General features: G+C 39.2%; 1 protein-coding gene across 1 annotated transcript in view; it reads left to right on the forward strand.

Moving 5' to 3' along the window:
- Positions 1-4: 4 nt before the first annotated feature.
- APOO (apolipoprotein O) overlaps positions 5-14,543 on the forward strand; it is a 29,510-nt gene continuing 14,971 nt past the window's right edge. The window contains exons 1-4 of the mRNA XM_039852258.1: positions 5-59; positions 3,291-3,386; positions 8,584-8,675; positions 12,946-13,026. Coding sequence (XP_039708192.1) covers positions 32-59; positions 3,291-3,386; positions 8,584-8,675; positions 12,946-13,026 — 297 coding nt within the window. The 5' untranslated portion in view covers positions 5-31. The remainder of the gene's footprint in view (positions 60-3,290; positions 3,387-8,583; positions 8,676-12,945; positions 13,027-14,543) is intronic.

Raw genomic sequence — 14,543 nt, forward strand, 5'->3', positions numbered from 1 at the left:
TTAGGAAATATATTCCCAAACTGAGCCCAAGATGCAAAGTTTGGTTCAGTGGGGATTAGGTAAGTTGATTTTTAATAAGGCAAAATCAGTTTCTTTTAACATCAAACTATTTAATCGGGGTTCCATGGATGGGCTCCAGGAGCTCTGCGAATTCCTTAAAATTGTATACAGAATTTTAGAGCTAGGTAAATTTTTCTGGAAAGATAACCTTTTCATCAGATTTCAGAGGATTAGTGTCCTCACACACTCAGGTAAATTTCTTCAATATCCTTAGGATCGTTGGGCTGGCAAGTGCACATACACTAGGTTTTTTCCTTTAAATCAAGTCCCTAACTCACACTAACCCACACTAACTCAACAATAGCTTTTCAGAATCAGGAGAGCTCTTTTGCACAGCTATTAATAAATTTTATAGCGGTTTAGAGGCAGGAAGGAACTGGGTTGGTGTGCCTAGGAAAGGCTTTATTGCATAATCAGTAATGCTCTTACATTTTTTTCATTGATTTTTATTGTCCTTATTTTGCACATCCACTTAACACATATACTCATAAACTAGGTTCACAGTCTATGTTTTGACTAATCTCAGTCAGGACCTGGTAATATATCTCATTCCCCTGATTGGGCATCTCAGCAAATCAAACTCTTGTTTTCACAAGTGTCTGTTTCCATGATGGAATGAAATAAACATGAGTACAGTTTATTTTTTGCGAAGATCATCGTAGAGTGTTCATGTGCTGATACCCCTGAAACTACCAGATAAGTAAATTTTTCATTTGAAGACACACATTAATAGCCTACCAGTTCTTTAAATTATTCATGTACATTAATAAGTAACATCTTCATTTTATTAATTTCACAAACACTTTCTTAGTGCTTATTATGTGCCAGAACTAGGCTAAGTGCTTTAAAAATATTGATTTATACATAATCCTCATAACAACCCTGACAGGTACTTTATTACCTTCATGTTTTACCTGAGGTAACTAAAGAACTCCTGATCTTTTATCTGTACATTTGTGACTGAGGAGTTCTCTTCATTGTCACTTGTCATTTCTCATTGATTCATAGCAGTAGGCGTTATTTGCAGAGTTCTCTTGGACTCATAGTTACGGCACAGGCTCTTAAAAAGAAACGTTGCTGTATGATGAGTTAGTTGTATGGTTGTTTGCTTAGGCAGTCAGTTCACTTCCCAGCAGTCACAGCCAAGACCTGTTACTGGAAGTTGGACTTCGGCTTCAGTGCAGTCGTGTAGCATATCTTCTTTCTCATTTCTTTATGATTTACCCACTTTGGCTCAGCTCACCAAGGCCATCTGTTGTCTTAGCGGCTATCCTGTGTGCATGCCTAAAATTGAAAACACCGTGCTGGTAGGCAAAAATAAAGGGAAGTAGAAAATTGTCTCAAAAGACCCAGACAGGAAGATAGAAAGTTAAAACTAGGTTAAAGGCAAAATAAGTAAGAGGCCAGACAGGAATTAGTACCAATAATACAAGCCCTATAGTAGTATTTAAAACAATAACCACATTTCCCAAAGAAGCAAGGAAAAGGAAAACTAGTGTGTATCTGGTTCTTTCTGGAGAGAGAGAATTACTGAGTATTCCAATTAATTCAGTTCCACATACATTTGTTAAGTCACCATCGTGGCAGGTGTCGAAGATCGAGGCTGATTAAGACAGTGGTCCCAAACACTGCATATAATAAATTATTCAATATTAGTGCAAACACAGAGACTGTCACAGACCACTATCAAAGGTACAAAGGAAGGAGACTAGTTTAATAGAGATTGGGGAGACGGGAGTAGTCGGGGAAGGATTTCTGAGATGAATCTTGAAGGAACAGAGTTAGCCACACCAAAATGTGGGGGCGGGACACAGCATTCCACAGAGGGCACCGCATGATCAAGGCTGGGAGGTGTGACTCAAGGTTCCATGTGCCGGGAGCTGGAAGCAGATGGGGAGTGCTGACAATGAGGTTGAGAAAGAGATGTGAAGGCTTTTTAAGTTTTGACCTAAAGCTGAAATTTATTTGTTAATTCTTTCAGTATCTTTTACCTTCTAGCAGCGTTTTTAATAAATTATCTGTTGAATGAACATCTACTATTATCACTGAGGAAAGTAATATATAAGTCTAAGGGATCCGCCATTAAGGAGTGGGTGTTCTCCTCGAGGAGATATAAAATAGACCCCTGATTAATTAAACACAAGGCGCTGTAGAATTAGGTACCAAATGATGGTGTAGAGAATAAATGTGATGGGACTTTAGAGGGTGTGGGCTGATGAGCATAGGAAAGGCTTTTCTGAGGAGGTAGGACTTAAGAGCTGGCTGTTATTTGGTGGGATTGGCCCATTGGAGAAGAGAGGAGAGGCAGCATCATGCGAATGAGGTGTAAGGCATGTTCGGGAGTGGCAAATAGGCTCATGTGTTGCGTTTATTTTTATATATCACTATCAACAGAGACTATTTCCCACATATACTTGTATTACAAGTTTCTTTCATTATTCAAATTTATTTTGTTCTTTAGTTTGAATAATGAGTTCAGATGGCAAAGGATATTTTTTCCCTGACTCTAATGTATTTGGTTCCTGAGTTTCAGAGAACAAGCAGCAAAGCTTCAGAGAGGGATAGATTTATCCAAATCTACAGGCATACCTCATTTTATTTTGCTTCGTTTTATTGCACTTTGAAGATATTGCATTTTTCTACAAATTGAAGGTTTGTGGCAACCCTGCATTGAGCAAGTCTGTTGGCACTGTTTTTCCAACAGGTTCAGATGATGGTTAGCGTTTTTTAGTAATAAGTATTTTTGCAGTTAAGGCATGTACATTGTTTTTTAGACACAGTGCCATTGCACACTTACTTAATACATGGGAAACCAAAAAATTCATGTGACTCATTTTATTGTGGTGGTCTGAAACCAAACCCTCAATCTCTCCAAGGTATTCTGTGTTTGTGTGTTCGGATAACAAGAGTTTGGATAGCCCTGTATTTGTATTTCCTTTCATGTGAATAGTTGATTCAGATCTGTTGCCTTTAGAAATATGAAAGTAATTTAACATTTCTGTATTGTCAGTAGGTTGTCAGACCAAAATTGTTTGAAAGTTGAATACTTGCTGTGTGAGTAGTAAATGTTTATATATCACACAAAAAGAATGTGTTGAAAAGAAGCATATTAGCAGAAAGCTAAGAATACTTTATTTGATAAGCATTTGATGCTATGTATACTAGTTATATATAAGATTTTTTTTAATGAGCAATTTATGGAACTGTTTCCTGGTCTGACTCTATTGTAGACAGCTATGAATATCTCCAAAACGCACCTCCTGGATTTCTTCCAAGACTTGGTGTTATTGGTTTTGCTGGTGTTGTCGGGCTCCTTTTGGCCAGAGGTAGGTACAATTTTGTATGTGTGTTTTTTAAACCATTCATAAGGGAAAGGTAAGACGTATATTTGGTTCTTTTCATTTACTAGTTTTCAGAATAATGAATTGGATCCTGAATATGGCCTTCTTAAAATAATATAATTGTTATAGTTGTTATCTCCAGTATATTTGATTTTAAGCATATATGGAAATTGTAAAAAAATAAAATAAAATGAAATTGTATACTCTTAGTTGAAAAAAAGAGTAGTTATCATTTATAGGCACATTTACTTGATCAAATTACTGTCGCTCTTGGAAAAAGAGTTAACTTTTGTTAACCAAAGTCTGTCATACCTGAGACCCTGTTCCCAAGTTTCACTATTAAGATTAGGTTATTAATCACAGTAGGTAAAACAGTGATTTCATAGAGATTTTATTAATTTTTTGATGTGTTGGAGCTTCAGTAGTGATGATGTAAAAAATTTAAAACACTTGAAATTAAAAACTAACAAATGTCAACTTAAAAACACTACCCTGTTGGATTATAAAACATTCATAGGAAATGAAGGATGATAAAATACTTCACTATAATCAAGTTTCACTGATTGTAAAATTCAGACTTTACAAACATTTCTAAAATAGAAAGTTTATGAATCCTGTAATCAGACCTCCATTAATGATAACTATACAGACTTGTTTGGAACTCATTCCTCTGATTTTAAAACCCTTTGCTATACATGCCTTAACCATGTCTAGATTCTGGAGAAATGCTGTGCTAATGCCGCTTCCCCAACCTGTAGGGTGAACGCCTGTGGGGGTTTCCGTGCCCTTCTCCTATCTTGTGCAGAATATATAAGAATTAAATTTAGAGTTCATTTCTAGTAATCGACTTGTGAAATAGTTGAACCAGCTTTTCCCCCCAAACTTCTTTCCTCCCTCCTTTCTGTAAAGCTGTCCAGAAAAGCATTCCCATCTTCTTTAGGTAGTGTTTGAGTGTTTGGAATTTATGAAGGTCCCAGGGCCAGGTGTTGGAATCTTGGCCAGTGTTAAGGAATCAGGCGAGATGAGCTTTCCCCTCCCTCTCCATGGTTAGAGCATGTGGGGGAGTCTTGCAGCCCTAAAGAAAACTCGCTGCGCCATACGTGCATATGTTCCTGCACTGTTGAGTGTTTATCCCCTGCACATCCACTGGGGTGACCATCCCGAGGACGACTGGGGACTGCGCTCTTCTGGACAGAACAGCAGCATAAGGACACACACTACCAAGGGTCCTATTCCTTTGTTTTTGTTTGCTTGTTTGTTTATTTGTTCCTTTCTCATTTTCCTTTTACTGTGAGGGCTCAGTATTAAAAGAATATAAAACCTTTTTCAAAAAAGTATGCAACTGCGTACACACCCACACATGTATACTCAGCAACAGGCCTTTTTCTATGGCCGCTGAGGTAGAAGGGCCTGAGGTGAACAGAGAGGTCACTCAGCAGGACAAGTGGATGGTAGGTGTGTTTATGGGTGGCCTGAGTAATTTGCACGCCCCTCCTGGTAGATGGTCCCCTGTGTCGGCGGCAGCAGAATGGGCTCAAAATTCCCTCCTGGTAGGGTTTCTTTTTTTTTTTTCAGTCTAACATTTAATTCATGTATTTTTTTTAATTTTTAAAATAGACATTGTATATATTTAAGGTGTACAACATATTTTGATATGTATATGCATAGTGAAGTGATTACTACAGTCAAGCTGATTAACATATCTTCCCACATAATTACCTTTTTTTGTGATGAGAGCACCTGCAGTCTCCTATCTTAGTAAATTTCCAAGATTCCATATTAACTATAGGCACATTAGACCTCTAGACTGATTCATCCTGTGTAACTGCAACTTTGTGCCCTGTGACCCACATCTCTCCCTCCCCCACCTCCCCACCCCTGGTAACCACCCTTCTACTCTCTGCTTCTATATATATGACTCTTTTAGATCATATCAGTGAGATCAGGCAGTATTTTTCTTTCTCTGTCTGGCTTATTCACTTAGCATAATGTCCTCTAGGTTCATCCATGTTCTTGCAAATGGCAGGCTCTCCTTTTTTAAGGCTGTATAGTATTCCATTATATACAGATACTACAATTTCTTTATCCATTCATCCATTTTCTGACACTTAGGTTTTTTCTATATCTTGGCTGTTGTGAATAGTGCTCCAGTGAACATGGGAGTTCAGATATCTCTTCGAGATACTGATTTCATTTCCTTTGGGTATATACCTAGAAGAAGGTTTGCTGGATCATATGGTAGGGTCCTTTGAGCATATCTGCTAAGGTAGTCTGCCTCAGTTGATGAGGATGGCCACGACTGAGGTGAGAGGATGACCATTCAGAGGAAGTGGGCCCAGCTAGGCCCCTCAAAGATGGCAGGTGGTCATTGCCCACTATTGCTGCCCTCTGGTGGCTCCCCCCAGGTCTGGCAGCCAGTGGTTCCCCTCTGGCAATGCTAATAGTTACAGCCCAGACCACTGACTTCTTGGGAGGTGTGGGCATGGAGATGGTGGAGGCGGGAGGTTACACTTCCTTCCTGAAGTTCTGGGGCCCCCCACTTACTGTGTGAACCAGTAGGAGCTGGAGGCCCACGATCTGCTGCTTATCAGCTTTCCCTAGAGGAGTGAAAAGTGACTGGTTGGCAGGTTTGCTGCCCTTGACCTGGTCTTTGCCTCTGTGAGCTGCCTAGCTGCTTAAAGCTTCAAGTATACAGGTGAGATCCCATGGGTGTAAAGGGCTTTTCTCTTCTGGAGTAATTATATCCTTTTAATAAAGGCAATAAGACAGGGATAGAAACAGATTTATTAATAGTCTGTTCTCTCTGTAACCCTAGTTCCAGCTTTGGGGATTTGTCTGTTTAAAGTTTAAAACCAATAAAGCAGCACTTACATTGTTCTGACTATGTTAGTAACATACATTGTGCAAGCACCTGTCTGCATCCCATGTAAAAACCCTGTGCTTTTCAATGGAGACTGTTTCTTGTGTCAAGTGCATTTCGAGTGTATTCTCCTGTTTCATCCTCTACCCATTTTATTAATCTCATTCTCACGTTTCTCCCAGCTCTCCATCTTGCTCTCTATTCAGTCAGTTCTCCTTTCCCCAGGGCTGCACATCCTCTCCCAGTCTGGATTGGGACTCAACACAGCTGTTGTTTTGGGATGTGTCTCCACACTCCCTTGGGGTTAACCGCCCCCTTCCTTTTCCAGGTTCTTTGTCATCATCTGCTTGGTTTGCTCTGCCATGTTGTTGAACTACCTATTTAAGTCACTTTCAAAAGAGCCTGTGTTGGAAGTAAGCTTCCTAAGTCCTTGCAAGTCTGAAAATTACTTTCTGCCCTCATACCAAGTGATAGTTTGGTTGGGCATAGAGTTTGTTTTCCGTTAAAACTTCGAAGGCCACATCTTCTAGCATCATGTGTTCTAGCAGCTAGTCTGCAGGCTTGTTCCTTTTGAAGTGATTTATTTTTTTCTCCCAGAAGCTTTGAGGGTCTTCTCTTAGTTTTCAGTGTTCTGAACTTCCATGGTGCTGTGACTGCATGCAGTTGTTTCATTCCTGGTTGGGCATTTTGGTGGCTTGTAGCCTTCAGCTGTAGGAAGATATCTATCTTGTATTTCTTTGAAAGTGTACTCTGGTTCTTTTTCCTTCCTGAACTCATATTAGCAATTGAGCTGTTTAAACTGACCTTATGTGTCTCTTATAGTTTCTTGGTTATTTTATTTTATTCCTTTTGATTTTTTCACTTGGTCATTTCCAAGAGCTCTTTCTTGTTCTCTGAATATTCTTTTTTTCCTAGAACTCTTTTTTCTTTTAATGTAGTACCTTCTTGTATTCAATGATATTTAATTATGGGTTTAGTTTTGTTTTTTAAGTTCTTCTGTTTCCTATGGGGTCATTCTTTTTCCTTCTTGCTTATTGCGATCTTCTCTTTTATGTTGCTGGCTTTCCTCAAATAACTAGTGATCCTTGGTTGTACAATCATGTTTAAGAATAAAGTGATTGAAATGCCAATAAGAATTTTTTATGCATAGATGGGGCTCGCTAGCAGGCAGGTTCGACCTCAGGGTGAGCCGTACGGGAACTGACCTTACCAAGCGGGGGCGCCAACACCCAGTGCCCACTTGAGAAAGGTTCTACTCTCAGGTGCTTACAGGCATGCGCACACCCCCGGCCATCTTGCTTCTCAACAGAAAATCCATGACATTTCTTTAGAGATATCTCGTCCAGTTTTTAAATTTGCCTGGAAAGATGCCTGGCCACAAGCAGTTTTGCACTGGGATGGCATGGGGGAAAGAGAAGGTCAGTTAGTCCACTCACAGGACTTGCATTTGTCCCTGTCTTGATCTCTGGTTGCCCTCTCCACCCTCCACAATACCTGCCATTTCTGGGCTGCCAGGGCCATTCCGCCTCCTCCTCCACTGCAGCCCCTCCTTGGGACTATAAGGCTGCGTGTCCTCTTTGCTCCTGTTCACTCTCCATTTTCTGAAAATTGGTTGATACTTCTTACCTGTCAGTGACCCCTTCACACATTTTTTTTGTTGTCATGGGTTTATTATCTGTATTTTATTCTTTTACTGTTATTATCATGGAGTATTAGAAAAAAGAGGAGAGGAATATTTGTGTTCAGTGTTTAAATAGGAAGCCAGTTTACTATAAAACAATATAAACCTTAGAAATCAACATAATGTATAGTTTTCTTTTCAAAACGATCTTTTTTTCTGCTTCATTAGAAGTGGTGGTTCTCTTAAAAACCTTGTACTGATGAAAGAAGCCAGACACAAGGACCGCGTATTATATAATTCCATTTATATGAAATGTCTAGAGTAGGCAGGTTCGTAGAGATGAAAAGTAGATTAGTGGTTCCCTAGGCCTGGGTGCGATGGGGGAATTGGAGGACAACTGCTATTGGATATAGGGTTTCTTTTGGGAGTGAAGAAAATATTCTAAAATTGATTGTGGTGATGGTTGCAAACTTCTGTGAATACAGTAAAAGCCATTGAATTGTACACTTTAAATAGGTTGTGTGAATTCTATCTCACTGAAGCTATGAAAATGTAGCGGTCTTTTTTGGTTCCTTTGATGCTATTAGGCACATTCTCTGTCAGTCTAGGACCAAAGAAATCTTATTCAGTGTTAGATGTACAGGCAAATTGTGATGGTAAAGACGGAATCATCTGATGGTCTGCAACCTTTTATTTAATAGGTTCAAAAATAAAGAAGTTGGTGTATCCACCTACTTTCATGGGATTAGCTGCCTCTCTTTATTATCCACAACAAGCCATCATATTTGCGCAGGTAAGTTACACCCAGTAAGCTGGGATGTCCCTCGTTCTTGCTTATGTACGTATGAGTTTAATGCTTAATTTTATTTCATTTTGTAACTTTTATAACGCCAGACTTTTTTGCACATATAAATGAATACAGCAAATTTTAATGTTTTTCTCCACTATATACCTAAGTTCTGGCCTCCTTCCAATCATGCCTGTATTCAGAGAATGCACACTAATTTGAATATTAATAAAAGAAAACTTAAGATACCTTTTTTCCGTATTGACATGGAAGTTTAGGGACTCAAATTCCAAAGCTGGTAGTTACGGGTCATTCTCAGTACGGCGTATCTACTCACAACCCTTCTTGGAGTTGCAGGCACAGGCCTGCGCTTGGCTCTCTGTGACTTCTCTCAGTCCTGGCAGCAGCCTCGCTTTCCTTGCTGGGGACTTCGGGGAATGCAGTCCTCCTCTGGGAACACCCTTCTCAGGCCTCTTAGTTGGCCATTCCTTTTTTACCCTTCAGGCCTCAGCTCGATGACATCCTGGCAAGTAGGACACAGTGGCAAGCAGCATGGCTTAAAGCTGATGTCTTAGTCAGCTCGAGCTGCCATAATGAAACACAACAGACTGTGGGACTTAAACAACAGAAATTTATTTTCTCACAGTTCTGGAGGCTAAGAGTCCAAGATCAAAGTGTCAGCAAGGTTGCTTTCTCTTGAGGCCTCTTGCCTTGGCTTGCAGATGGCTGCCTTCTCACTGTGTCTTCACATGGCCTTTTCAATGTGTGTGCACATCCCTGGTGTCTCATCCTCGTTTTGTAGTGACACCAGTCATATTGGATTAGAACTTTACCCTTGTCACCTCATTTAATATTAAAAGGCCTTATCTCCAAATATAGTCACATTGTGGGTTAGGGCTTCAACATATGAATTTTGGGGGATACAATTCAGTCCATAAGAGCTGGACCATTAGGTCTCAAAGTGTGGTCCCTGGACCAGCAGCATCAAGATCACTGGGGAGCTTATTAGAAATGCTAATTCTCATGGAACCTGCAGAAACTAACCATGTGGGCAAATGAAAAATGCTAACAGGGTACAGTTAAGGTGCTAGAATTGGTCTGAAGGGTTTACTCAAGTTAAATTGTACTTGATCTTGTTGAAATACATCTGCAGCTGATAATGAGAGAAAACAAAGTGTCATGTCTTGTCTCTCCCCATAGTCCTCATGGGTTTCGTATTTGTTTTGAGTATTTTTTCTTTTACTTTTACTTTTTTCCCTCCTTTATAACCTTTGGGATATTGAGAATACCCAGTGAACATTACACCATCAATATAACTCTACAGACTTTGCTGCCATCGGTGGTGTGGTTATCTAATTTTTGTGATAGGGAAACAAATTCTTTTGAATAAAAATAAATAACATTTTTTTAAAATTTGTAAAACAGAAATGCAAATTCTCAGGCCCCAACCTGGATCTACTGACTGAGACTCTCTGAGGGTTAGGGCCGGCAGTCTGTTTTAGCAAGCCCTCCATGGGGTTTTAATGCCTGTGATATTTGAGAACCACTGATATGGACTAGACTCCTTCAGGGCAGTGTTTTCTGGACTTAGTGGGACTCTACATATAGAGTCCCTTGCAAAACTGAAAAGAGCAAGGAAGACTCTGGGTTTTGAGTCCCTTGACAGCTTATAGACATGGACCCAGTTGCCAGAACTGCTACATCACTCGGAGACTCAGTCCCAGGAGGAGCAGCAGTGCTGTCACCAGAATTGGGCTCTGAGCCAGACCAACGTGACACTGAGCTCCCTAGAGTCCTCCTGACAGGATTGAGTCTAGAGTCCTTGATCGTGCTTCAGTTGTAGTTGGGATTCCAGTGGCTCCAGCTGTGGATAATTGATGACTTGGGTGGCAAATGCCAGTAAGGTCTTTCTTGCATGGGCTTGACATTGTTTATAGCAGTCCTGGAGGCAAACATTAACATTTATCTCCCCACGTCAGCCCCAGCTCAGGAATAGTGAATCACGTCTACCTGCTCTAGAGCATAAAAATAATCTAACATCATGTCAGTTTGTTATGGTTTAAGCAGTGAATGGATAGGGTGGGGAGAAATGGGAGACCCCTGGCTGCTGGTTAGGCAGCATAGATAGCTTCCCTCCTTAGAAGAGGACTTTTTAATCTCATATGTCACAGCATATGTTACAAAAGATCTTTTGTATTCACAACCAAGATAGTAGGATGCACATCTCACTTGTATTCTAACTTATTTTAAGTCAGTGGTCAGTGGAAGGAGTTTTGTCTTTTATTTTGTAGAGTAAGCCAGAAAAAAACAATTAACTTTACTTTCATGAGGTATAAAACATTAGTGATCTGTTTGGAATGACAAAGAAGTTCCAAAAATGGGGAGTGGTGATGGTTACATAACATGGTGAATATGCTTAGTACCATAGAATTGTACACCTAAAAATGGTTAAAATGGTAAATTTTTATTATTAAAATTATTGGGGTGACATTGGTTAATAATATTTTATGAAACTTATGTGTATATTGCCACAATAAAAAAATAATCAGCGATTGAAAAAGATTTTCTGGTATTGTTTTAGTGTCATTTAGTTCCTAATTCATAGTTTTAAGTTTTGTGCTGTTTTTTTTTTTCTTTATGAATTCGTTGAGCTTGGATGAGCCTCTTAACCACTTATGTCCTTTTTTGTGTTCAGTAGTGTTTGGATAAAAGTACCATAAGAAAACCCTTAAAATGATGGCAAATGTTGTTTTCCTCTCAGAAATTTATAACACTGAAAACAATGCCATATACATGGTAAATGGTCAAAATGTCTACGTATGGGTCCAAGAGTCATATCATATCATTATTTAAGAACAGTTAGAGCAACTGGAAGAATATAATTCGTAAGAAAACAGCGTGTTGCAACGACCACTGGATTTACTAGCACCATGACCTTAGACAAGTCACTTGGCCTCTGAATATTTCCTTATAATCTTTGCCTACTTACCACACAGGGTTGTTATATTAGAATAGAGATAATTCATGTGAATGTGCTTTGTAAACTAAAATGCTCTATATGGATAAATTATTATAAAAGTTAGGAAGAGAATAATAACTGCGTTCACAACTTGGAAGTACTGTCATGTGAAAGACCAATCGACATTCTTTGTTATAAGTAAGACCAATGTATGGAAATTACTGGAAGCATTTTTTTTTTATTTAAAATTTATTCATTTATTTTAATTAGTTTCAAGTATACAATACATTGGTTCGACTTCTATATAGTTCATAAAATGATCCCCCCAATTGCTTCCTCCCTCCCCTGGCCCTCCACCTAGCCAACATATAGTGCTAACTGCATTCCCTATGCCGTGCTCCCCATCCCCGTGCTCAACTATCAACTACTAATTTGTACTTCTTTAACCCTTCACCCCATTCTCCCAGCCCCCCAGCCCCTCTCTTGTCACCAAATTGTCCACTATATTGGCGAGTCTGTTTTTGATTAGTTTGTTCTTTTTGTTCCTTAGATTCTGCATATAAGTGAAATCATATGATATTTATCTTTTTCTATCTGACTTATTTCACTCAGCATAATAACCTCTAGGTGGAAGCATTTTTTTTAAAGACAGCTCAATACTTTAAAAAATGTTTCCAACCATTAAAGCCAGCTAGCCAAAGGTAGATAAGTGCCTTTTAAAGTAGTGAACCCCCTGGCCCCAAAATATTCTCTGACCATGGGCCTACCTCTTGGGGTGTTATAGAAAGGATTTTGGATCAGGAGGCAAATCCCTGTAGAAACTCAAAGATTTTATGTTTTGGGGGACTTGGGAAAACTGCGAGCATCTTCATTGGGTTCACCGATATTTTACCTAAGCCCCTAAAATAAATGATTTTCAGCTTGGCAAATGTGACATGGTTGGTTCTTAATGCGATAGGTAGAAGCCTTCTTTCTGTGTATGATTTTCAGGAATTTCTTTTATCAGCAGTGATCTCCTACATTTTTTTCCCCTTGAAATTGTGAAAGTTTGAAATATACACCTGATTGATGGCGTACCGTTGTAAATGATAACTGTACACAGCCAACCTACTTTTCTTTTTATTTTGCATTCTTACTATTTTTATTTGCACACTATACACAGTTTTAATGTGTACATACACATGTCCCAAGACTTCTGTAGTCGTTATACGCTTAAACACAGCTCTATTGAAAACCAGAAAAAGGAAAATGGAAAATTCTCTGCCTTACCAGTCATGTATGAACTAACAATGGATCTTTTTGTTTGTTTATTTCAAGGTCAGTGGGGAGAAATTATATGACTGGGGTTTACAAGGATACATAGTCATAGAAGATTTGTGGAAGGAGAACTTTCAAAAGGTGAGAAAGATCTTTTTCATTATCTTCCTTTTGGTTTAAATGTGTGCTTTCTCTAGGGTTTTGTAAAATTTTCGATAACCCTGTTGCTCAAGCTTGCTTTTTCTGTTTGTTATTTGTTGTATCTCTACCTCCAATTTCTATGGTGGCCTTTACTGGAAGAGCAATAGAACTTGCTTTTGCTTGTTAGCAGCAGGGCTGAATAAGTGGTGACTATACAATGCATTCTACTGCAGTCTTAGACCATAATTTTAAAGGTATTTATAATTTGCTCAAAGTGCAGTCTTAGACCATAATTTTAAAGGTATTTATAATTTGCTCAAAGTGCAGCATTTTATCTGAAAGTTTTATGGAAACTTGGTTCAAAGGGAACATACTGTGCTCCCAGGAAAAAGACAAATAACCAAGATTCCTCTTGCTATTTCGTGTATCATAAGCTCTGTTCTTTACTTTAGGAATACTGTATCGGTCCATCCCCTTCTTGGCCCAGTTTAAGGGTGTGAGCCATGGCATGCTGGCGACCAGCCACCACCAGCTACAGACCACGTTCTCTGTGCTGACTGGTAGACAAGCGGCAGAGGGAGGAGGTTGTGTAACTAGCTGTAGTAAGGAGGTGTCATCTTTCATTTCTTCTCACAGTCACATTGCTGATTGGATATTGCCCGTATTTGCTGGAATTTTCTCTTTCCACTGATAAGGAAGAATGAGTACAGAAAAAGGCATCATGTTTCTTCCAAACACTCAGAGGCACTCTCTGAGGAAGAATTAAAATTCTTATGTTAACATACCTTTTTCAGCGTAAATTGAAGGAAGTTCATTTTGACTCCTGTCATCCCAAATCAGAATACTCTTTTAAAAAGTATAAACTGTCTCAAAATTAAAATCCAGAATTTGGAATTGGAATTTGAAGGTGATATTATAGAATAAATAAGAGCCCTCCTCATTGTATACATCAACAATCTTCCAGTGAAATCTTGACTAATTTTTGTATCGATGGTTTCTAAAGGAATTAGTCTCAATGGAGCCTGTTTAAACTAGCTCCGAAGTAAGAAGTTCTGTATTAATATCAAGTGGCCTTTGGCAATCCCTTTTTAAAGAATACTCATTTTATTTTCATTTCTCAACATTTTCTTTGGAAGCTTCCTTTCCTGTTGAAAAAAATTCCTTAAGTCCGCATCGAGTTTTATATGGGAAAGAAAATACTAGAATGTCGGGGAAGCTCTACACAGCTCTAGAAAGAAACGCGGAAAGTGAAACTCAGCCTCAGTTCTGAGCGCTGACTGTGTTAGGGTGGCAGACACATGCGCACCAAAGCCAAGGGGGGGTCCCCGTCCCAGCCACCTGCTCGGAATTACCTTTCTCTGCTCTGATTCAGCCCAGTCTGGAAGCAACAGGACTGTGGTTGGAATGCAAGTTGAATAGGCCAGCACTTCATGGCCATTTGAAAACGTTAAATATTAAAGCTACTAACGTTTATATGAGAACGTTTGTGGAGTGAGAGAGTAAAGATGTCTGCATTT

The sequence above is a fragment of the Pteropus medius genome, unplaced genomic scaffold (assembly GCF_902729225.1).
Source record: "Pteropus medius unplaced genomic scaffold, Ma_sr-lr_union100, whole genome shotgun sequence".
Lineage (NCBI taxonomy): Eukaryota > Metazoa > Chordata > Mammalia > Chiroptera > Pteropodidae > Pteropus > Pteropus medius.